Genomic DNA, 21,715 nt, shown 5'->3' on the forward strand with positions numbered 1-21,715 from the left:
CTGTGATGGGAAATCAGAAGGCAGGAGGGTGCAGGCGGGTCGTGCCCTCACCTAGAGGCCGCTGCTCCTCCTGTGTGGTCAGATGTCCCTTCAGCATGTCGCCTTCTCGTATACACAGCTGTGTCGCGCACATTGAATTGGACTGCTCCTTACACAGGGTTTCATGTTCGTACGGGTCTGTACATGTGGGCTGTCGGGGCCACCACGCTATGAGGACGTTCAGAGGGCTCACGTTTGCTCTCAGAATTTGTGGGTGAGGTTATGTATTTCAGATGTGGGGACATTTGTCACAGTGCCCCTCTGAGTCTGGCTACAGGTGTTGGTAACAGAGTGAAACAGGGGAAGATAAAATCAACAACCTTTCGATGCAAGCTCAGGGTGGTCCCTCCCCTCCGGATGGCACATATGGTTTCTTAGAAACCTATCTGATACACTTTTCTTTTTTGGTAATCCTCACCTAAGGATGTGTTTACTGATTTTAGAGATTGGGGGCGGGGGGCGGCGGGGCAGAGAGAGAGAGGAAATATTGATGGGAAAGAGAATTATCGATTGGTTGCCTCCTGTATACACCCCAACCAGGGATCGAACCACAACCTGTTGGTGGATGGGGGCGGTGTTCCAATTATCTGAGCCACCCGGCCAGGGCTCTCAACCTTTCTTTTATTACCCTTTTCAAAGGGGTAAGGGAAGTTTGGAACCATTTCTCAACACGTTCTTGGGAAATGTTAGTTTTTGTTTTTCTTCTATAAATTAATCTAAGGTAGTAGAATTTGACAGAGACTGTAAGATTTAAGGTATCCTTTTACATGAAATTCGGTATAATAGGCCCAGGTACATCACCTACTTTTCCTTTAAACTTGGGTGACAGGAGCTTCTCAACCCAGAGCTCTTCCCCGTGTATTTCAACAGAGAGGGTTGAAGACAGGCAGCTCTCGGTGTGTGCTCACCAGTCGCTGGCAGAGCTGAGCAACACGCTGGTGCAGAGTGAGCTCGGCGGTGGGGCCTCTGAATCCACACCGGGGACTGGGGTCACGCATCCTGGGGCACTGGCCCCTCGCATGGCTTTGAGGCTCCTCCACTGACTCCAGGTGGACTTGGCATTGGAGGCTTTCTTATGCCACGAGGAAGTGATCTGACCTCGCTGCTATGAAAAGTCCACATACTTTTTTCTAGGTAAGATCAGTAACTTTGTTATTTAAAAACTTTTTCCTAGGTTGTCTTTACCCAGCAAGTCTGTCGACTGGACCCACTTTGGAGGTAAAGTTGTTACTTTAGCTCCACATGCAGCCCACACGGAGCCTGCTTGCTTGTTGCCTTTTCTGTCCTTGAGGGAAGGGGCCCTACAGTAAAAGATCTCCCCTGTGCTCCTGTTCCTCTGAGTGTCTGTCTGCTTGGCCAAGGAGCATCTCAGGTGTCTCGCACAGTCAGCGTTTGCTGTTTTTGAAAAGTGGCAAAGAGCGTGCACTTCGCGCACCTTGCAGGAGAATTTGCAAAGAGTGCAGACCTCCTGCCAGGCTTCCCTGGACTAGCCCCAAGTGTAGTAAATAGTACTGGGAGAGTCCTTGGGGGAGAACACACCCGTGAGGGAAGGAAAGGATCGCTAGGACTGTATATCTGTGGTTCCAGCATGTGGGGAGAAATAAATCATGCTCTCAAAGAGAGCTCACCCCACGTTAGGCCCTTTGCGACCCTTTAAAGGGAGGTAGGTGGTAAATACTGCCCCGTCTCCCTAATGCATGACGGGTGCTGGGGACCAAGTGCTCATTTGCTAAGCAAATGGCAGCATGTTCCTTAAAGAGCTGGTTCCTCAAGCTAATGGACCAGGGCTGGCATTTGATTGAACAGTATGTAAAGGTGTCTCTGCCACCCTCCCTCTGCTTTGTAATCAGGCTCTCCTCCTGCAGACGAGGCCCGCACCCTCCGAAACCAGCTGCTTCTACTGCACAGCCAGTTGCTCTATGAGCGCTTTAAGAGGCAGCAGCATGCTGTCCGGAACAGGCGGCTCCTCCGCAAGGTGATCAGAGCGGCGGCTCTGGAGGAGCACAACGCGGCCATGGTGAGTGCTGTGGGGTGGCGGTGGGGGTGGGGGTCACCCGTGGTCTCTGAAGAGCAGCCCCTGAACCGAGTCAGAGTTCCTTGTCCTTGTGCAGCTCGCCAGGTGGCTTTGCAGGCCGCCTCATCTCTGAGGTTAGCACGGGAGCGGCTGTATCTCTGAGGTCCTTTGCAGATTTTGGAGTCCCTGGGGACAACGGGTTCTTTTGCGTTTGTGATTGGCTATGATGATAACAGGCAAAACATCATCTCTTCTCCAAATGTGAAACCAGCTCTCCCGAAGCCACTCTGTGTCACAAGACCTGTGGCACAATTGTGAAGCCCCGAGTTGGGGAGACTGGACCTGGGCTGTACCACTTAGGAAAATAATTGAGCCTCCTGAAGCCTGTCACCCAGTCTGTAACACGAGAGGAACAATAGCACTTGCTTAGTGCCTGGTGCAGGCTGGGCATTCTGTAGTAGTAGACTTCTGGAGGTAGTGGATGCAACTTGGTCCCTGAGAAAAGTTCTTTAAGCAACTTAAGGTCAGGCCCACGCTGGGGGGCAGCTGAAATGATGACATCTTTTGTCTCTGCTAGAAAGACCAGTTGAAGTTACAAGAGAAAGACATCCAGATATGGAAGGTCAGTCTGCAGAAAGAACAAGCCAGATACAGCCAGCTGCAGGAGCAGCGGGACACGGTGGTCAGCCAGCTGCACAGCCAGATCAGGCAGCTGCAGCACGACCGAGAGGAATTCTACAACCAGAGCCAGGAATTGCAGGTACAAGCGGCAGCGCCCACAGCCCACCCAGACGGCCCAGGGCACCTTGTGCGCGTGACCGCGATGAACTGCTTTGGTCTCCGAGGCCGCGGCTGCTGGGTCTCTCGGCACGTCCGTTTTGTGAAGGGCGGAGGCGCCCAGCGCCCTTGGCGTGTCAGTGATTGTGTCCTGGCTCTGCTTGCCAAGTAGATCCGAGCAGTGTGGTGAGTGGCTGTCCTGACGGCGCAGTGCCTGTCTGAAACAACGTGTAAGTTCACCCGTTTTTAAAGGACACGGCTGCTGACCAGTGCTGGTGTGTGTGTGCCTCTTGGGCATTGCGCAGCCTCAGACCCTGGAGCCACGATCACGTCCTGTCTCATAGTGGTGTTTGCCTGGTGTTTTTTATCCCGTCAGAGGCTCAGCTTCCCAAGGAGGTGACGTCATCTGTGGGCAGGAATGTGTCACACTGAACCTGAATGACCTTTAGCCAGCAGTGCACGTGATGACCAGCAGATGTCGCTGTGTCTCCCTCAAAAATAAAATATCCTGCAGCATCCCCGGGGGTTTGCTGCACAGCCTGAGGGCTCTGGGTGCAGTTTGGGAACCAGGGGTCAGAGGCCTCTTTTTCCCTTTGTTAAACAAATCAGACACTCAGAAACCCACCATAACTTACGTTTTTTAAAAAACAGGTTTTATTTATTTATTTTTAGAGAGGGGTGGGGAGGAGAAAGAAAGGGAGAGAAACATTGGCCCACAACCCAGGCATGTGCCCTGACGGGGAATCGAACTGGCAGCCTGTCAGTTTGCAGGACAACACCTAACCTCAGCTGCACCAGTCAGGACCATGACTGACTTTTTAGAACTAAGAATGAATTTCCGGTGGCCCACTGAGGAGCGAGGCTCCGGTGGTACCCTGGGGGCAGCCTGCCAGTGTTGACCGGAGGCGTCTCTTTGGGCAGACAAAGCTGGAGGACTGCAGGACCATGGTTGCGGAGCTGCGGCTAGAGCTCAAGAAGGCCAACAGCAAGGTGTGCCATACCGAACTGCTGCTCAGCCAGGTGTCTCAGAAGGTAGGAAGGGGTGGGGGGTCTGGGGCTGCACTCTAGCTGATGGTCTTCCTTCAGATGGGGCTGGGGTGTCCCTGTGTGTCTGTCAGGGGTTCCCAACAGGGAGCGAGTCTGCTCCTCCCCGCCAGGGGGCAGTTAGCAAGGTTTAGACATGGTTTTGGTGCTGTTGACACGGAGCAGGCAGGTGCCGGGGGCACTGCTCAGCACCTGCGTGGACAGGACGGACTGCCTGGCAAGGAAGGGCCCGCCCAAGCCCTTGCCGTGCATGTCCCGGAGCTCTCGCCCACACCTTACGCGTGCAGACATGCCGAGTCTATTCCTGTTTTTGAGCTGCGATCCCTCTCTGTGTGGGACTCGCTGTACAGGTAGCAGCCACGTGGTCAAGAACAAGTGAGTCTTCCTTTGGGCTCTGTCCCGTGGATTAAAGATCCCTGCTGGGGTCCTGCAGTTGTCTTCTTCCAGGAGTCCTGGAGTGGCCCCGTGATGTGGCGCATTGGTGCTTCTTCCCCTTTGCCAGCACAGTTTTGAAGTGCTTCTCTGTCCATGTTCTTTGCCCCCGATGCCTTCCCTCCGTGTTAGCCGGGGTAGGGAGCTTGGAACCACGGGAGCTGTCAATTCTGCCTCACGCTGACACAGTGCCTCTGGCTGGTTCCGTCTGAGGTCTCTCATTGCTTGTCCCTGTGTCTTGATCAGCTCTCGAACAGTGAGTCAGTCCAGCAGCAGATGGAGTTCCTGAACAGGCAGCTGTTGGTTCTCGGAGAGGTCAACGAGCTGTATCTGGAACAACTGCAGAACAAGCACGCGGACACCACGAAGGTAGGCTGGGCGCGGGCGCCAGGCCTCGCCTGCGGGACCCAGGCGGTGTGTCTGTGGCACATCCCAGAGTGGCTTTGTGAGTTGTCTCCTGGCAGCGGGCACTGGGGTCCTCCTGTCCCTTCCCACCTCTCCCTGGCCCAGCGACCCAAGCACTGCTCACCCATCCTGCGAACTTGTTTCCCAGGTTGGGTGGCTTTGAGATTCAGTCAGGTGGCCTTGAAAGTACCTGAGGGGAACTGGTTCAGAGGAGGTGATGAGAGGGTTGCCCTTCTCCTGCCCCAGCCCCTTTTCTAGTGAGGGGTGGGGGAAGGAAGGGAGGGAGGAGATGGAGAGCCGGCTCTGTTGAACGTAACTCTCAGGACAATGGGTGTGTACTGGTGAGCGTGTGTTCCTTCCTTTTGATGCTGAAATGAATTCCAGCAGATGGTGGTTCAGCCCGGCAACAAGGCCAGCATGGGATGATCTTACGTTAATTAGTGCTTCATCAGTGGTGCTGAGACAGGAGTTTTGTGTCACTTTATAAATAGCCTCGGGTAATGTGAGTGACGAGTTGGGAACAGCATTTCAATAGCAGAAGCTCAGATGTGCCCTGTCACCGACTTCTCCATCACACACGGGCTCTCTTTGTAGGGCTGCTTGTGCCTGTGCTTTGTAAAGCATCCTTTTTGGCCAAATGCAGAGAGTTGTCTTAGAACCAGAGGTATAGTTTTATAATGGGGTTACTCCTTATTTCTCAGCTCCTCGGCTCTGAGATTATTTCTCAGCTCCTACTCCCTTTTTAGAAGGAAGTTAAATGTGGAATTTTCTGTAGAATCCATCTGTCACTTAATGTGGAAGCATAATGAATGGAGAAAGAAAGGGAGAGGAAACAGACCTACGGGAGAAGAGCGCCTCCGACAGGTTATTCAGACATCAGCAGTCCCTGACGTCCCCTGAGAGCAGTGTGGCTAGATGGCCTCTGTTCCGCCTGTGGCTCGAGCACCTGCACACGTGGGGCCTTGAGCAAGCCTGCTGGGCTGTCGGGCCCATGTGCGGTTCACACCCTGGAACAGGCGCCTTCAGCTGCGGGCAGCCACAAGGAACACTCAAGGGGCTTATCGCTAAAGAGTTCCATTACTTCACTTGAGGGGAAGTCCTGAGGCAGGGGAGCAGCATAGGGACAGCTGCAGGGAGGCAGGGTCTTTCCACTTTCACCACTGACCTGTCCCTTCAACTTGGCCCTCGGGCTAGCAGTGCTCATGGCCACAAGGTGTGTACCCGTGACCTCGGCCACAGGCGGACGCCATGGTGTCCTGGAGAAGGGAGAGTGTTGCTTCCCACAGGTCTCTCAGCAAGGAAACTTTTCCCAGGACCCGTCTGCCAGGCTTCCCACCCTTGCTACTGGCCAGGATCATGTCACATGCCATTGGTAGCCAGTCCTTGCCTGGTGCCGCCCGGGTTTGCCCCCAGGACCGAGAGCCTAGCTGCCTCCTGCTCAGGCAGGTGGGGCACGGCTGGTGGCTGTGGGGACTGGTGAGAGCACGTGTCCTCCGAGTGCAGTGCTTTGCCTGTGTCCATCACTCTCCTGTCGCTCAGGACAAAGGTCTGATTGGCTCCCTATCCTGGCTGATGTCTGGGGCCAGGGGGTGCAGCTGGAATGGTCACGTGGTCTGGCACCCTGTTCAGAGCTTCAGGCAGTCACGGCCCCGCCGATTCTTCTGGGATGGCCAAAAAGTCCGTTACGTTTTTTTTTCTGTGGGATCACTCTGGTAGTGCTTAGTTGTCTTTAACTTCATTCACAACAATTTGTTAGGTTATATTGTGACAGCTGTCACATCAGTGTGCATTTTAAAAAATCTTAAAACTGGTGAATTTTTGTTCAGCCATTTTAATATTGAAGATGCAAAAAATATGGAACATCTTGGGCATATTATGCTTTATTATTTCAAGAAAGGTCAAAATGCATCTGAAACGCAAAACAGGATTTGTGGAGTGTGAGGAAAAGGTGCTGTGACTGGTTGAATGTGTCAAAAGTGGTTGGCAGAGTTTCTCGTACTATTGACATCACACCAAATAATTCTCTGCTGGGGGCTGTCGCATGCGTTGGCAGCTGTTGAGCAGCACCCTGGCCCCCGCGCGCTGGAAGCCAACAGCGGGAGAGAGCCGACATACTCAAAACACCCAAATCAGCGAAGTGATTGTTGAAAGTGAAGAATGTGTCTTTTATTTTATGGGAAAAAAAATAACAGACTTTTTGGTTCACCCAATGCCAGCTGCCCTCAAGGAGGGGTGCTGTTGTGGGAGCCCCTCCCCCTGCTTCTCACGGCTTAATAGCTTTTTTTGAAAAAGCCAGTGTGGTGAATTCTGTCGCGTGCACTCTCCCCCAGCACACACAGCGCACATGTAAACACATGCTCGTTAGGGGCAGCTCTCCCACACCTCGTGCGTAGCGATCGCCTCTGTGGGCTCAGCCGGTCCCTCCGGGGTGGGCAGGCTCCAGGTCTGCAGGCGCTGCTTTGCCCAGGAGGCCTGCGTGTTGGTTGGCATCCTCCAGCTTGCCCGTAGCGGGCTGGAGCAGAAGGAGAGGAGTGGAAAGAAAACAAATGACCCACGAGTGCCCTGGGCTGTGATGACCGCCGCAGGTCGGCTGCTCATCCTTAGGTGTCCTGTGAACGGGTGTTACGGTCGATTGCACTGCCTGCGTGGCTACTGTCGGCTCTTCCATCTCTTCACTGGTGCATGTGACAGAACTCACAAGTACAGGAGGCACTTTATTTTGCTTAACTGCGCATTTCCCTGATATTAGGCCTAATAGCGTTTCTAGGCTTTTGCTTTTCCAAGTGTGCTGTGGTGATTGTTTTTGGGCCAGAATGTCTGTCCATGTTTGAGATGGTACCTTCAGGGTAGGTTTCGAGGAAGGGTCCTGGGTTGATGCCCCCTGCGAGTCCCCTCCCTGCGCCACTGTACTGAAGCACAGCGCGGTACCTGCTCAGTGCCTGTTACCTGGATTTCGCCGACGGCTGCGTCTTACTCACCGGCTGAAACCACTGACGCCGGTCGCTTTTTTAGGAAGTGGAAATGATGAAAGCTGCATGTCGGAAAGAACTAGAAAAGCACAGGAGCCACGTGCTCCAGCAGAGTCAGAGGCTTGACACCTCCCAGAAACGGATTTTGGAGCTGGAATCTCAGCTGGCCAGGAAGGACCACCTGCTTCTGGAGCAGAAGAAGTACTTGGAGGACGTCAAGCTGCAGGCCAGGTAACTGCCACCACCGGGAGGGGCTCTGCGGTGCTGCTCGGGGTGCGCGGCGGGCCTTCCCACTCCTGCTGGTCTGTGTCTTTCAGAGGGCAGCTGCAGGCCGCAGAGAGCAGGTATGAGGCTCAGAGAAGGGTCACCCAGGTGTTTGAGCTGAAGATCTTAGACTTATACAGCAGGCTGGAGAAAGATGGCCTCCTGAAAAAACTTGAAGATGAGAAAACAGAAGCAGCGGAAGCAGCAGAAGAAAGGTAGGAACGGAGTTGGAGTCTTAGGGCCTTGTCACTGATGCCACGGACGGAGCAAGGGCTGCGTGGCGAGGGTCAGAGCTGTCACAGCCTGATTAGGCGGCCACAGCCCATGGCTCCGGCCCTCCCAGAGCCCCACGTGGTGTCCCATCATGTCGCCACACTCCCTTTCCTGGCCCCGAGTCCCTCGACATGGTCCCGGGGAGCGTCCATATATAAGATTGCCATCTGTCGACCCTAGTTGTAACTTAGAGGTCTTCTGAGGAGGCCTTGTGCCTGAGTCCTCTGCGGCCCATTGTGGGGCAGCCGGCAGAGGTCCGTGCCAGCGTGAGCAGCCCCGCGCCTCCCTCCATGGTGCTACCATCACCAGCGCTTTTCTCCTCCCTGGGTCTCTTGCAGGCTCGACTGTGGTAGTGACAGCTGCTCGGACTCTGTGACTGCGCACAGTGAAGAGGCATCTGGCCGCAATGGTGAGACCAAGCCCCCCCGGCCTGGCAGCACCCGGGGCACTGGGGGAGGCAGAGGAGGTGGGGGCGGCAGCAGCAGCAGCAGCAGCAGCAGCAGCAGCAGCAGCAGCAGCCAGCTCTCCACCCCGGAGAAACCGCAGAACCCGCGGGCTGGCCTGTTCAGCAGTCGGTGGGAAAGTACCGTGGGCGAGCCCTCTGCCGGCCTCCCCACAACTGTTGGCTCGCTTCCTAGTTCAAAAAGCTTCCTGGGCATGAAGGCTCGAGAGTTGTTTCGTAATAAGAGTGAGAGCCAGTGTGATGAGGATGGTGTGGCCATTGGCAGCCTCTCTGAGACCCTAAAGACAGAGGCGGGCAAAGACTCGGGTGTGGAAGCCAAGACTCCCCTGCACCCCGACAGCCTGCACCCGTGTCCCCCGAACCCGGACAGTGTTGGACAGCTGCGCATCATGGACTACAACGAGACTCATCCTGAACACAGCTAAGGATGGGGCGATCAGTGTTAGCCTGTGTGCAGCGGACACAGGCCGGGAGGCGGGGCCGTCTCAGCGCTCTTGCTCTCCGGGGTTGGCGTGGCAGCTCACGCTGTGGAAGAGGGGTGCAGGGCCTTTTGACAGCTCACTAATGCAGAATGGTTTCTGGATCTGGCATTGAAATGCCTGGTAATCCCACCCCCACACCGCCCCGCCGTGGTTTGCCTAGCAGTGCGTACCAGTCCCAGGGCCAGTTCGCATTCCTCAGCATCTTTGCTCTCCCCCCCACCCAGTGATTAGGACCTTTGAACCAGTGCAATATGAGGCCAGATTTCGAGTCTGACACACCACTCTCCTCCCTGAAGCTCAGGCAGCTGGGCTGGCTCTCCGTTAGCTAGGTGACAGGTGGCACTGCAGGAAATTGTGATGTCCGCCCTTTCTAGAGGAGGTAGCGTGCAAAGCCGACATCTTCATGTGAACACTTTTGCAGGAGACTTTTGCTACTTTTGGTTCTCAAGTTCAGCATCTAAAGCAACAGGTTAGAAGAACAGTGGTTCGGTCACTCTTACATTCTTTGGCGGTTCCAATAAGCTTCCTGGAAGTTCTTTGTGAACAGAGGTCTGTTGCTGGAAAACCTGGAACTGGCACTGTGGAGACCATAGTCCCCTTTGGGGACACTGTCTGCTTCCCCACTACCTCTTATTTATTTGGTGTGTGCTCGAAAACTGGTACTGTTCTGACCGCAGGCTGATGTGTGGGGTGAACCTGCTGTGCACGGGACGGGGGGCGTGAGCAGTTTCCTGAGAAACACGTGTGGACGAGGAGCTGCCCGGGGCTGACTCTGCCTGCTCCCTGCAGGTCCCAGCACTGCCCTGGGTGCCGCTTCTCTGTGGCCCCGCAGCAGAGAGACTGAGGGCTGAAGGGTTTCCTCAGAGCTGCTGTGACCAGTGTTGCTCAGGCTGTCAGAGCTGCCTTGCTTAAGTAGCTTCTAGGCCACCAGAAAGGTAACAGCTTTTTACCCCGGTTCTGACTCTCAAGGGTCAACTCTCCAGGCAGCGTGAGGTCGTTGCCCCCGACACGTTAGTGATGGCGGAGCAGTTTCCAGCAGAGCCCTGCCTCGCGGACAAAGGCTGGTGGCCCACACATGCTCGGGGGAGGTGACACCAGATAGGACACTGGCAATGGCAGAGAATCTGAACTTGGCTGATGTTTCTGAAATAAATGCTGGAAGCCTAAGAATTCTTGCCTGGTGTTCCAGCGGCAGCGAGGAGAGACTGGTGGGGGAAAGCCAATGAGCTCGGTTTTCCTCTCTGTTCTTGGAGTTCATGTCTAGAAGGTTCAGCCATGAGGAGGGGAAGTCTTTCTGCCCATGGGAGCTTCCAGCTCAGGAGGGCAAAGCCTCTTTATCCAAGCACGGCAGCAAGTAACCTGGTCTCGCTTGCCAGGAGGGGCTAGAGGACGAGGTTCCACGCCATTGAGGCCGTGTGAGCAGGAGACCGCCCTGCCATGCGTGTTCCCCGGGGAGTGTCACACCACCCGTTCGTTCATGTGCGTCCTGAGGAAAGCTGAAAGCCAAGGACACTCTGGCTGCCTAGTTCAGGTTCAGATAGGAAAACAAAGCAGACTTAGAGAGGAAAAAGATGTTACAGAGGAACTGCTGAAACTCTTCTAAACGTGGACCCTCCCCAGGCCCGGGAGATCAGGACCCCAGCGCTTAATCAAAGCCTTGTCCTGCACTGGCGGGCAGAGGTGAGGCGGCCCACGGAGAGAAAGGACCTTTTTTTTACATGTGCAGGTTGTAAAAATGCAGGGAAGGAAAAAGCAGCAAGGGGAAGTGGACTGAGGGCCCACGGCGGGCTCTGCACCAGGGTCCCTGGCACGTGCCTCTGGCCTGGGTGTCCGTCTGCTCAGCTTTCCAACCTGGCTGAAGCAGAGGAGCTGCCGTGGCCTCCCTGGACTCCAGGGGCCTTGGGCTCTGTTCGGCCAAAGCGGCGACCTGGGCCTGGAGTTGTGTGGAAGCTAGCCCAGAATTGTAGGCTTTCGTGTTGCACAGGGCTCGCTAGTCAGGTTTTGCTTGTTTTTGGAATCGATAAACCTGCCAAGAGTCAAAGGCATTTTTCAGGATGGAAAGGTGACTGTGGAGGAAGTCCCATGAATCAGCCTGGAGACTGGCCAGGCAGGGGTGTGAGGGTGGAACCGGGGCTGGTGGGGTTCTGGTGCTCGCGCATGCTTGGCTGGACAGCCTCTGTCCAGAGCTGAGTGCGTTGCCTGGCCAGCGCTGTTTGCCACAGTCCTGGTCCCATCTGACACTAACCGGGGTTGGCCCAGACCCTGAGAAGATGGGAGGCTGCCTCCTGGGCAGCGTGAGGGTTATAAAAGGATCACTACAGTCTCATCCGTGTGGGGGAGGGGTGGGGGAGGGGTGGGGGAGGGGGAGAGCGGCGTGGTCTCCGTAGGGAAGACGCACTCCTCCACCTGCTGCCGGTTGGCATGTGCGTCTGCATCTGACATGAACTGGTTTGAAAGAGCTTTGTGCAGGCTGTGCCGCATAAATCGATGCTGCGGGCTGGGAGGACGTGCTGGCACCAATGAGCAAACTCCCTGGAGCCTGAAGGCCGCTTCTTGGGTGGCTAAAGAGCTCTCCTTGCAGAGGAGGCCAGCCTGCCCAGGCGGGTGGGTGGACGTGACCTTCCTGGGCTCGTTATCAGTTTTTCAGAAGAGAAAACTGCTGAGCCCTTGGGAATGAGTGGCTGAGGGTTCTCCCTGGGCTCTGTGAGTGGTGGCAGAGGACAGATGAGCCGCTCTGGGGGCCTGGCTACAAGTGCTGTCTTCAGGAGGGTAGTCTGAACTCTCCCTGAGAGGCGAGCTGTTAGCGTCTGGGGTAGGGTCCCAGAAGCCACTGACCAAGGAAAAATCAGCCCACGTGCCACTTCGGCTGTCATGGCCTCACACTCCCAGGTGGAGAGGACAGCAGGAAATGGAGCTCCAGATTGGCCATCACGTAGCAGCACTTGGAGTTTCGTGTTCTTGTTGAGAAAGATGGAAGCAGCAGCTGTGTGGGAGGTGGTGATGGATGTGCCCTGGTGATGGATGTGCCCACGGCCATGCGAGGACGGGGCAGCTGGACCGCGGCGCTGCAGGGCTTCTGAGAGGAGAGTGTAAGGACTGTGCTTGCACCAGCCCAGGGAAGGCGCCTGGACCCTGGGACAGGCCGCTTGGTGCTAGAAGGGGTGGGGAGCAAGCGGAAGACAATGCTGTGCAGATGCTGCACTGGGAGGCAGCGGGAGGGTTTGGGCGTGGAGTGAAGGCTCAGTCCAGAACCACAGTGGAGGTGGTGTGCCGCCACCGTGTGCAGAGGCAGAGGCCAGCCCTCTCCTCTGAGTGGGGGGGGCCCAGAGCGGCCTGGGCCTGCCCAGGAGCGCGTCTCTGGTGGGGGGAGGGCTGTCTTGTCGGGCGACCCACATCAGCACCTCTGCTCTGCTGCGTTTTCACTCTTTGAGGTACAGGCTTTAAAACGGACCAGCAGTGAGTGCTGGAGCAAGTGTCTGGTCTGAAGACGTTCGTGTGCTTGTTTACATCCAGAGTTCTGTGACCCCACCCCCCGCCCCCAACACACGCACTGCTGCAGAGCAATTGGTTGCACTCGAGGAAGGTTTTCCCTAGCGGTGAACGAACCAGTTGAGGTCTCGGCCTGGCCCCTGGGCTGCTGCTGTGACCCTTGCCCCAGGTGGCTCTGTCCCCAGCCACGACGCTGGCATGCCCAGGACAAGCGGTGTTTCCAGCTTTCCCACACCATCCCACTGGCCGTTGGTGGGTCTCTCCAGGTAAAGGAGTAGCTGCGGCTGCGCGGTGCCTGCCCTGCCCCCAGGACTGCTGCCTGACGGGATTTGAGACAGAGGAGCTTTCCTCCCCCCCACCGCCCCAGTGCCACAAAGTCGCCTGTGCTCTGGGCTCATTGGAATAGCTTAGAGGAGACCCCTGAGAGTTTGAGATGCCCCAGGCCACCCCCGCCTCCCCTGCCTCCCCGAAATGCTTGGACTGGAGGGTGCGTGCTGCTCTGCGCGGCCGGCGCTCTGGCTTGTCCGAGGGCCAGCCAGGCATTTGCACTAGGAGGGATTGTGGGTCCCTTTTTGGAAGACCTCTGTGGGCCAGAGGTACGTCCCAGAGGAACAGGTTTTGCTATCATGATCTAGTTTTCTAACTCCATCATGGAGCCAGTGTGTGGCTGACGTGCAGTGAAGAGGTCCCATCACTGAAAAACTTTTTTTTTTTAAACTGCTTTTAGTTAAATTTTAAAAAGTCATCTCTTGTCAAAAGGTTTAAACCTTCCCGTCTCGATCGTCAAAGCATGTCAAACAATCCACATCCAATGCCATAGACATGAGCTGCAGAGAACATGGTACAATCTTAGTGAGTGGGGACTGGGATCGAAAGGGTTTGCTGTCCTTAGAATGTTCTAAAACGTCAAGGCAGTTGCTTGTGTTTAACTGTGAACAAATAAAAATTGACCGTTTTGCACCACTCTGCTGTGTTGCTCTGAAGCGGCCCGTGCGGCCCCAGCGGGATGCGTCCACAGCCGTGAAGACATCAGGACGTGGGCCGGCTGGTTGCTGGTGCAGGGGGTGCTGCTGGCAAGTTTCCGAGTCTGGCTGCCGTCTCTATAACTTCCTTTTGTTCTGGCAAAACATCAGCAAACAGCCACAGATCCTCAAAGTTATCTGCCTGCAGTTCCTGCCCTTTCCCCAGAGTGGCCAGCTGGGGTGTGTGCTGTGTGACCTGAATTGTCGCCATCAGAAGCCTCGAAGGCAGGTGGCCTGCTGGGCCTGCGGGTGCCCACCCTGGGCACACTGGTGCTCCTGAATGGTGGCTGGCATGGGGGGCTACAGGCAGCCCCTGCAGGCGGAGCCCCGAGGCACTGAACTTGTCCAGAGCTGACTAACCCTGAGCCGCGCCTGTGGGGTTTATGTGTCAAGGGGAAGGTGCAGCTGGCATCCAGCACCTGCCCTGTGCCCTGGGTGCGCGGAAGGTGGCGGCAAGCTGCCGTAAGTGAGAGGCCAGTCCTGGCCTGGCCATCTCTTACTTGGGACGTACTGGGACAAAGAGCTCCGTTTGCAACGTGCCTCCGCCCACTGCCCCCTGGAAAGGGATATGCTCTGCCTGTTTTAAGGGTGAAAGCAGCTCCTTTGAGACAAAGACTCAGAGGTGGCAGCTGTTAATTTTGCCTGGAACGTTCAGGCGATCTTGTCTGGGTAGCTCTCTAACCCGTGAGAGACGGCAGCTGCCCTGTGCCTCTGGCACAGCCGCTCAGAAGCACGCTTTCTGGAGCAGAGTGAGCCCTTGTCGGCAGTGCTCTCGCCGCGGGGCTGCTGCCCAGTGTCCTCTGTGCTCAGGGTCAGTGTGGTTTTCTTTAAGGGGCAAATCCCAGGAAACCAGGCCGGGCAGACAGGTGGTAGGACACTTTTATTCTTGACGGTAGCCCCCGAGGAGCCAAGAATACAGAAGCTAAGTCGCCCCCTGTGAAGGGAAAAGCCGGTTGTCAGCACTTCTGGCCAACCCGGAAGCCAGCAACTTATTGCAGTGTCTGGGCCTCACTCATGGCGGAAGCCGGTAATGGTCCTGCCAGGAGCCACGACATGAGAGTTCTTCCGGCAGTCTCCCAAGTGGAGAAGAGGAAAGGCGGGCTTGTTCCCTTAGGGCTTTGGCCCAGAGCCCCAGCTACACTGGGGATGCTCCGTGTGCCAGCTCGCAGCCATCTGGGAAGTGGGGGCCACCCTGTCCTGCCAGAGCTGTGCAGCCTCCTGGCTCCACGGCTCAGCCTGCAAAGCTGGACCTGAGGCCAGGCAGCCTGGCCGAGGGGGTGCGGGCTTGGGAGCTCACAGAGGACCGGGCTGGGTGGGCACAGCCTTGGCTCTTCCCCAGCCCCCCCCAGGACACCCTCACCAGTCACTCCGAGAGTGGGGTTCCTGTTCCTTGGCACAGAGCCTGGTGCCAAGGTGAGGGAAAGATACAAGTTACAGCAAGAGCGGAAGGCGAGGTTCTCAGCGATATATTGGGGGTCCCCTTGGGGGTTCATGAGTGGCTGGGACTATGGAGGCTAATGAAAACGGGTCAACCAGTGGGAACCAAGAGTGGTGACAGCACCCCGCAGGCTGGGCCCAGGATAGGTGACGGGTCGCTGGAGGTCGCTGGCTCAGAGTCACAGTTTCCCACCAGGCGGTCTCCAGGGAGGTTTGGAAACTTTGTCTTTCCCCCTGGGTCTCAGGCTGTCTTTTGTGAGCTGCCTACACTGGCGTTTTCTTGGCCAAGGCCGGGAGCCTCTGGTCTGGGAAGGCTGGGCAGTGCTGGCCGCAGTGGCCGCCTGGCGTTCCCAGGGCTCACTCACGTGCTGCTGCACTTTGCGGGGCAGCTTCTCCGAGTGTGCGATCCATTCTTTCATTAAGTCTAGGACGAGGGGGATGAGGCTGACCACACCTCCGTAGTGGTTCCTGGCCTCGTCACAGCTCAGGTGGTTCACCACGTCGTGAGGGTACCTGCGGGGTGGCCAGGGGCTGGTGAGCCCCCAGCACACGGACTCGCCCCCTGGGGCAAGCAGTCGCCAGGGCTTGGGTGGGGCGTTTTCGTGTGGAACTCCCATCGGAGTCCCCGGGGCAGGTGTGGGCACTGTGCGTGCACCGGGCTAGGCACCCTGTGGGTCAGCAGGTTCAGGCTGGGAGCCCTGGGCTGCTCCCACGGCTCCAGAACACGCTGTCTGTCCTCGTCTGTCCCCGTGACTCTTCCTGCCCTGTCTTAGCGGCTCCCTTGAGAATCGAGGACTTCGTGTGGTTGATCCCCAGGGGTCAGAACTAGGGAGCCCCACTGGTGGTGCCCATGCCCACTGCTTTGCAGGCTTCTGGGAACAGCACCCCAGGAGCCCCACCCTGCGCCCCGGGCTAGCTCCCGTGAGAGGCGCTGTGTCCCACTGTCTGGGTTTTATGGGTCCGAGTTGTTCCTCTGCATCAATAGGCCTAGGATTTCCCACCAGCCTCATCAGTTCAGACTCACCTGCCCTCCCAACGGTGGCCCCTCCTGTCCCTTCCTCTTCGGTCCCTGTCCCATCCCCCTCCCCACATGCCCAGAGGAAGCCTCAAGGACAGGACCGGAGGGACTTACTTTGCTCTCAGGCTGCTCAAGTCGTTGCTTTGGCTCACGAGGGTTTTGCACTTGTCGAGGAGGCTGTTGGTGACCGGGGTGCCTGAGTGCAGGGACTCAAAGCGCTGGCAGAGCCTGCTCAGCTCCGCGCAGAGGTCCAGGAACATGTGCAGGACGCGGCGGTCTGTGGCGTTGCTGCAGTGGTGCTCCATGTAGCTTTGTACCTGCAGGCCGGGCCGGCACCGTGAGCGGCCGCTCTGTGGGGCAAACATCCCGGAGTCCCCCTTCGCCCCCCAGAGCCCCGGGTGAGATGCCAGCAGTGCTGGGGCAGTGGAATGGACAGGCCACCAGAGAGCTAACAGCATGCAGTGTCCCGGGCAGAGTGTTTGCAGGCCCGGCTTCACCTCATCCGCACCTAAACCCCACTGCGCCTGGGCTGCTTTAAATCCTCACTTCGCAGGTGGACAGCGGCGGCTCAGAGTGGTGGGCTAACGGGCTTCGGCACTGAGGCTCTGGGCTGGGCCCTCGCCGGTCCCGGGGGACTGAAGCCAAGGCCTAAAGCAGAGGGCCGGTCCCCCAGGTTCACACCACATGCTCACTGCAAGGGCTGCTGGGCGGAGCCCCCAGACTGAAACCCTTCGCAGCTTCATTGTCCTGCGTGTCCAAGGCAGAGAAAGGGGGGACAGCCAGGCCGTGGAACTGTGAGAATGACTGTCCGACTCCAGCCGGCGAAGCCCTGGTGCCAAAACTACACCGAGCAGGGGCAGGGATGTCCCACTCGGAGGAGGGACACAGCTGGCCTCCTTTCAGCTCCTTTCCCAGGGAGTTGCGGGGGACCCCTGGGTCGGAGGTCTGTATTTGAGTGACCGGGACGACCCTGTGACTCCGGGTCTGAGGTCAGGCAAGGGTGGGAGTCCTGGCCTTGTGCTGGGAACTGGCTCCATCCTGGCGGGACGCCCCCACTCTCCACGAGCGGATGGGAGGGGCACCCCACTACCTCCAGCACCCGTAAAGCTCTAAGGCAGGGTTTCTGCTGTCGCTGGTGCCTGTGTCCCCACACCAGCTGACGTGTTCCTTCCCAAGTGCAGAAGCTTTGCAAGGGGGAGAGGCTCTGATACCACCCCCACCCCGCCCCACCCACGCCCACACACCCTCCTGGAGAGCCTTGGGGCTTTGGGGTGCAGAGGAGCCTGAGCTGCAACCACAGCAGAGCAGCATTGCTGGGCCGCCTGCTGTGTGTGTGACCTTTGGATGGGACTGGTTGTCTGCCCGCAGAAGGCAGGCTGAGGGTGGAGAGTTGACACTTGGGACGGAGAATCAGATTGTGGGGCCACTGTCTACCGAAGCCTCCACTGGACCTCAGGTGAGCAGGCCGCACCCTTGTGTGCAGGAGGGGCTGGGACGCTCCACGCTGGCGGGCTCTGAGCTGAGGCTGCGGGTCCCAGCTCTCCTTGTGCTGAAAGCCTCTCTGCCGCCCTTGGGTGGCCGAGCCCTGGGGGTGGGCTGAAAAGGACCAGCTAACCTGCTTCCAGATAGCTCCAGGTACGGGGTCTGAATCCGGAGAGCATGCACCTTGGCTAAATATCACAGACCGGTGTATGTGGGGGAACATTATATGGGCATCCACTTTCCACAGGATTAAATTTTCTCAAGTTAAAGAGCTGGGAGAAATAGTTACCAAAATTTGAAGGATTTTTGAAGGCTTGCTGCCGGCAGGGGTTGCCGCTCTCCAACCGGTGGCAGGCCGGGGTGGGAGAAGCGGAGCGTGGGTGTGCACCCCTGACACTGAGGCTCAAGACTCTCTGTCCCAAGTGCCGACTGCTCGCCCTCCGCGGTCACACTTGGCTCACTGGGTGCCAAGGCCTCGGGGTCCTGCAGAGCACACTCACACAGCAGCCTGTCAGTGCGGGGATGATCCCCGGCGGAATCCGACAGCTAGGTCCCCATGTGCCCATCCGTTCCTCCAAGCACCCCTGGCACCCAGTCCAGGGACGGGCCGAGTGTGTTCTGGGACCCTCCCATGACATCTGCAGGTCAGCCCTGGGAGGTGTGTGCTGCTCTCCTCACTTTACAGATGGGGGGACTGAGGCACAGAGAGGCGAGTCACAGGCCGAGGTCATAGAGGGGGCCTGGGGCAGGGCGGAACTTAAGCCCTGGCCCGCTGAGTCTCAAGCCCCTGTGTTTAACCCCGTTGTGACAGTTCCTCCCACTTGTGGTGAGGGAGAGAAAGGATGGCCTGTCCTGGCAGCGGGGGTTGGATCCCTGACTCGGGCACAAACGTGCTTCCCCTGTCCCGGCCTCCATTCCTCCATCGTTCAAGCGAGGGCCAGGCCCAGGGTCCTGGCCCGACCCACCTGCCCCCCGCCCCCCAGACAGCACCTGCTCGATGCTGGAGATGGGCCGGATCTTGTCATGGGCATTCTCCCGGCAGTGCTCCAGCGCCGTGATGAAGGTGAACTGCTGCTGCTGGAACAGCTTGTACTTTTGCTCGATGCTTCGAAGGGACCCCTTTGCCTCATTCATGGTCCCCCGCAGCGCTCACTCCCAGGAAAACAGGCGTCTGTGGGGTGGAAGATGGGGCGCTGAGGTCCCAGGGGCCCCTTCGGGTGCAGGATGCTCACAGCCCCTCCCGGGGGAGCCCTGCATGATGCGGCCCCCCTGCAACCTGGGGGGCAGGGACTGCGGTCACGCCCAGCTGGCGGAGGAGGAGATGAGCCCCTCCTGTGCAAGACACTTGCTCAAGACCCCCCAGGCAGTCCGAGAGTGAGGGGAGCCTGACCCAAGCCCACTCGCGCTCCAAGGACACGTTCTTTGCCATAAAATACGACTTCCCTCCACTGTGGACCAGAATTCTCCAGTCTTCCATCTCCCCAGACTGCACACACACAGCACACGCAGTCTCCCACACACATGCACACAGCACACGCAGTCTCACACACAGCACACACAGCCTCCCACATGCATGCACACACACGCAGCCTCCAGTGCCTCCCAGTGGTGTCCCCATCAGCGAAAGCCGAGCTCGAGGAATAGGCTGCAGCGGGGACGATCGATTCGATCAGCTCGGGCCAAGGGCTTTGAAAACACCTGCTGCCGCAGTTCATGGGGTTCCTTCCAGTGGGCCGGGCAGGCAAGGGACAGCCCTGGCCTGTGGTTTCCCGGCTCTGAGCTTGAGGCAGGGCCCCCGCTCTCCTTTGCCCATTGGGGACAGGACCCCGCTGCTGGCCCCTCCTCCATCCCCCATGTTAATTGCAGGATGTCTGTGACTGGGAACACACATGCTTCACTGTCCCTGGTGCCGTACAGGCCGTCCACGGCTCCCCTCTGGGCTCTTCCCTGCAGGACATCGTGATTTTGCTGAGCAAACACTCCAGGTCACAGACTTGGGGCACGTTTAGGGTCAGAATCCCAGCAGATCAACTTCTCTTCACTTTCAGGGGACACTGACCCCCAGGGTGTTGCAGCAAGCTTGTGCCACAGGCTGCCCCTCCCCACCGAGATCCTGGGCTTCCAGCCAGTTAACCAGCATCCTTGAAGCTGCCACAGCTGGCTGGCCCTGCACTTCAAGGCAGCAGCACACCTGAAGCCCAGACTCGGACATGCGTGAGCAGAGGAGGCTGTGCCCGGGGAGGGAGGCTGGCGTGAGACGCTTCGAGGAACGAAGGTGGTGGGCACGTGCCAGGCTTCCTGGCGGGTCCCAGGCGGAGAGGCGTAGGAACAGGATGGAGCTGGGAGGAGGGGTCTCCTTCGGCTCCGTCCCTCAGCACGTGGAGCCCAGAGCAGGGCAGGGGCCAGGGAGGGCGTCTCTGTGGCAACAGGAGGTGACGCTGGGGATGAAAGGACATGCAAGGACAGAAGGTGGCCAGCCTCTGGGACTTGATAGGAGCAGCCAGTCAGAGAACTTGGCCGGGGGTTGGGGGCTGCAGAGATGCAGCCCACGTCCTGGGCAAGGAGGTGACAGGCAGCCCAATTGCCACAACGGAGCCAGGCCAGAGGGACTCCAACCATCGCCCCCTGCAACGGTGGGTGGGCCCACCGTAAATATAATGGAGTACACTTCTACGGCAGTGTCCCGAGGCCACCCCTGGGTGCCACAGCACCTGGGTTTGCCAACAGAGCTGCACAGCTCCACCAGGGAGGGCCTGGCCGGTCCAGAGCCAGGAGGGGTGGTGGCACGCAGCTCAGCCTCCTCCCCACACCGCACCTCCCCCATCTGGAGTGGGCAGCGGGAGGGGGACCAGGGTGGGGGGGACGCAGTGGGAGCCACTGCTTGTTGGACACCTGCAGTATCCAGTATCCAGCTGAGGTGCTTCCCCCACCCCTCCCACCTGGAGGCAGAGGGGCATCGGGCCCCTCCCCTTCCCTGGCATCAGGTTCCTCCCCTGGCATCAGGCCCTTGGAGCCTGGACTGGCGTGTGGCAAGTGAGGCACTCAGCTCGGGGCAAAATTCAAGGGGGTGCCAGACAACTAACTAGGTGATCAAGATGGGTAAAAATATTTAATGCACTACTGTAAAAAATAAAAGTGAACACCGGAAATTCCAGAGATCCAAATATCGGAATTTTGAGTACAGACCCTTGGGGCACTGGGCTGCGCCTTGCCGTAGTGGAGCCTGAGGCTAACGGGCAGCTCAGTAATACTGATCCTTTTAAAAACTTGTGATATTTTTTAAAAGATTTTATTTATTTTTAGAAAGGGGGGGAGGGAGAAAGAGGGAGAGAAACATCAATGTGTAGCTGCCTCTCAAGTGCCCCCTACTGGGGACCTGGCAACCCAGGCATGTGCCCTGACTGGGAATCAAACCCGTGACCCTTTGGTTCGAAGGCTGGCACTCAATCCACTGAGCCACACCAGCCAGGGCAAAACTTGTGATATTGTATTCTAAATGAATTTCTACATCAACTTAGATTTTTAAAAATAGTGCATTAAAATGTTATTTTCTTGATTACTGAGGTGTGGGGCACCCCCTCAGGTTCTGCATGGAGGCAAACTGCCTCACTGGCCTCACCTCGTTGGGGCCCAGGGTTCACACACGACCCAGAAGTGGAAGCCTAGGAAACCCGAGTGCAGCGCGAAGTGGGTGCTCAGGGAGGGGCCGGGCCGGCCTTCAGAGCTGGGGTTGGCGGTTAAGAACCCAAGCGCTGGTGTCACGCAGTCCTGGCTCAAATCCTGGCTCCCACTCTTCTTGCTGGCCTTGGGCCAGCTGCTCCCTGAGGCCAGCTGCTCCCTGAGGCCCAGTGTTCTGCCGGCTCTAGAACCCTGGCCGTGCCCTACCTCAAGTCCTCACCACGGCCCTGTGGACAGGGTCCCACAATTATCCCCTCTCGACAGATGATGAAGCTGAGGTCATGCAGCTGGGAAGAGAGCAAGCCAAGGTTTCCCGCTTCCCTCTGCCTGACTTTGCAAAGTCTGGGCTCCTGATATCTCCCTCCTTTCCTCGGCGATGATCCATGGAGACAAACATGCCAGATATCAGACTAACTGTGGTTGGGCG

The 21,715-nt window shown here is 57.7% G+C and overlaps 2 protein-coding genes across 13 annotated transcripts in view; one reads left to right on the forward strand and one right to left on the reverse strand.

Moving 5' to 3' along the window:
* The window catches only part of TSC1 (TSC complex subunit 1), a 42,149-nt gene extending 30,656 nt beyond the window's left edge, over nt 1-11,493 (forward strand). For all 5 annotated transcript variants that reach the window (XM_045196715.2, XM_045196713.2, XM_024562147.4 and 2 more), the window contains 8 exons: nt 1,214-1,257; nt 1,890-2,056; nt 2,631-2,813; nt 3,752-3,862; nt 4,553-4,675; nt 7,724-7,911; nt 7,998-8,159; nt 8,556-11,493. In XM_045196715.2, coding sequence (XP_045052650.1) covers nt 1,214-1,257; nt 1,890-2,056; nt 2,631-2,813; nt 3,752-3,862; nt 4,553-4,675; nt 7,724-7,911; nt 7,998-8,159; nt 8,556-9,105 — 1,528 coding nt within the window. In that variant the 3' untranslated portion in view covers nt 9,106-11,493. The remainder of the gene's footprint in view (nt 1-1,213; nt 1,258-1,889; nt 2,057-2,630; nt 2,814-3,751; nt 3,863-4,552; nt 4,676-7,723; nt 7,912-7,997; nt 8,160-8,555) is intronic.
* The window catches only part of SPACA9 (sperm acrosome associated 9), a 38,634-nt gene that overhangs the window by 14,764 nt on the left and 2,155 nt on the right, over nt 1-21,715 (reverse strand). For 4 of the 8 annotated variants that reach the window (XM_045196721.2, XM_045196718.2, XM_045196719.3 and 1 more), the window contains 3 exons: nt 18,601-18,781; nt 16,243-16,445; nt 15,125-15,623 (listed from right to left, as the gene is read on the reverse strand). In XM_045196721.2, the coding sequence (XP_045052656.2) occupies nt 15,290-15,623; nt 16,243-16,445; nt 18,601-18,744 (681 nt within the window). In that variant the 5' untranslated portion in view covers nt 18,745-18,781 and the 3' untranslated portion in view covers nt 15,125-15,289. Of the gene's footprint in view, nt 1-13,362; nt 14,608-15,124; nt 15,624-16,242; nt 16,446-18,600; nt 18,782-21,715 lie in introns of those variants that run through there. The other 4 variants (XM_024562004.3, XM_053919430.1, XM_045196723.2 and 1 more) reach the window with 4 other exon arrangements.

Source organism: Desmodus rotundus, chromosome 1, assembly GCF_022682495.2.
Source record: "Desmodus rotundus isolate HL8 chromosome 1, HLdesRot8A.1, whole genome shotgun sequence".
NCBI classification, from domain to species: domain Eukaryota; kingdom Metazoa; phylum Chordata; class Mammalia; order Chiroptera; family Phyllostomidae; genus Desmodus; species Desmodus rotundus.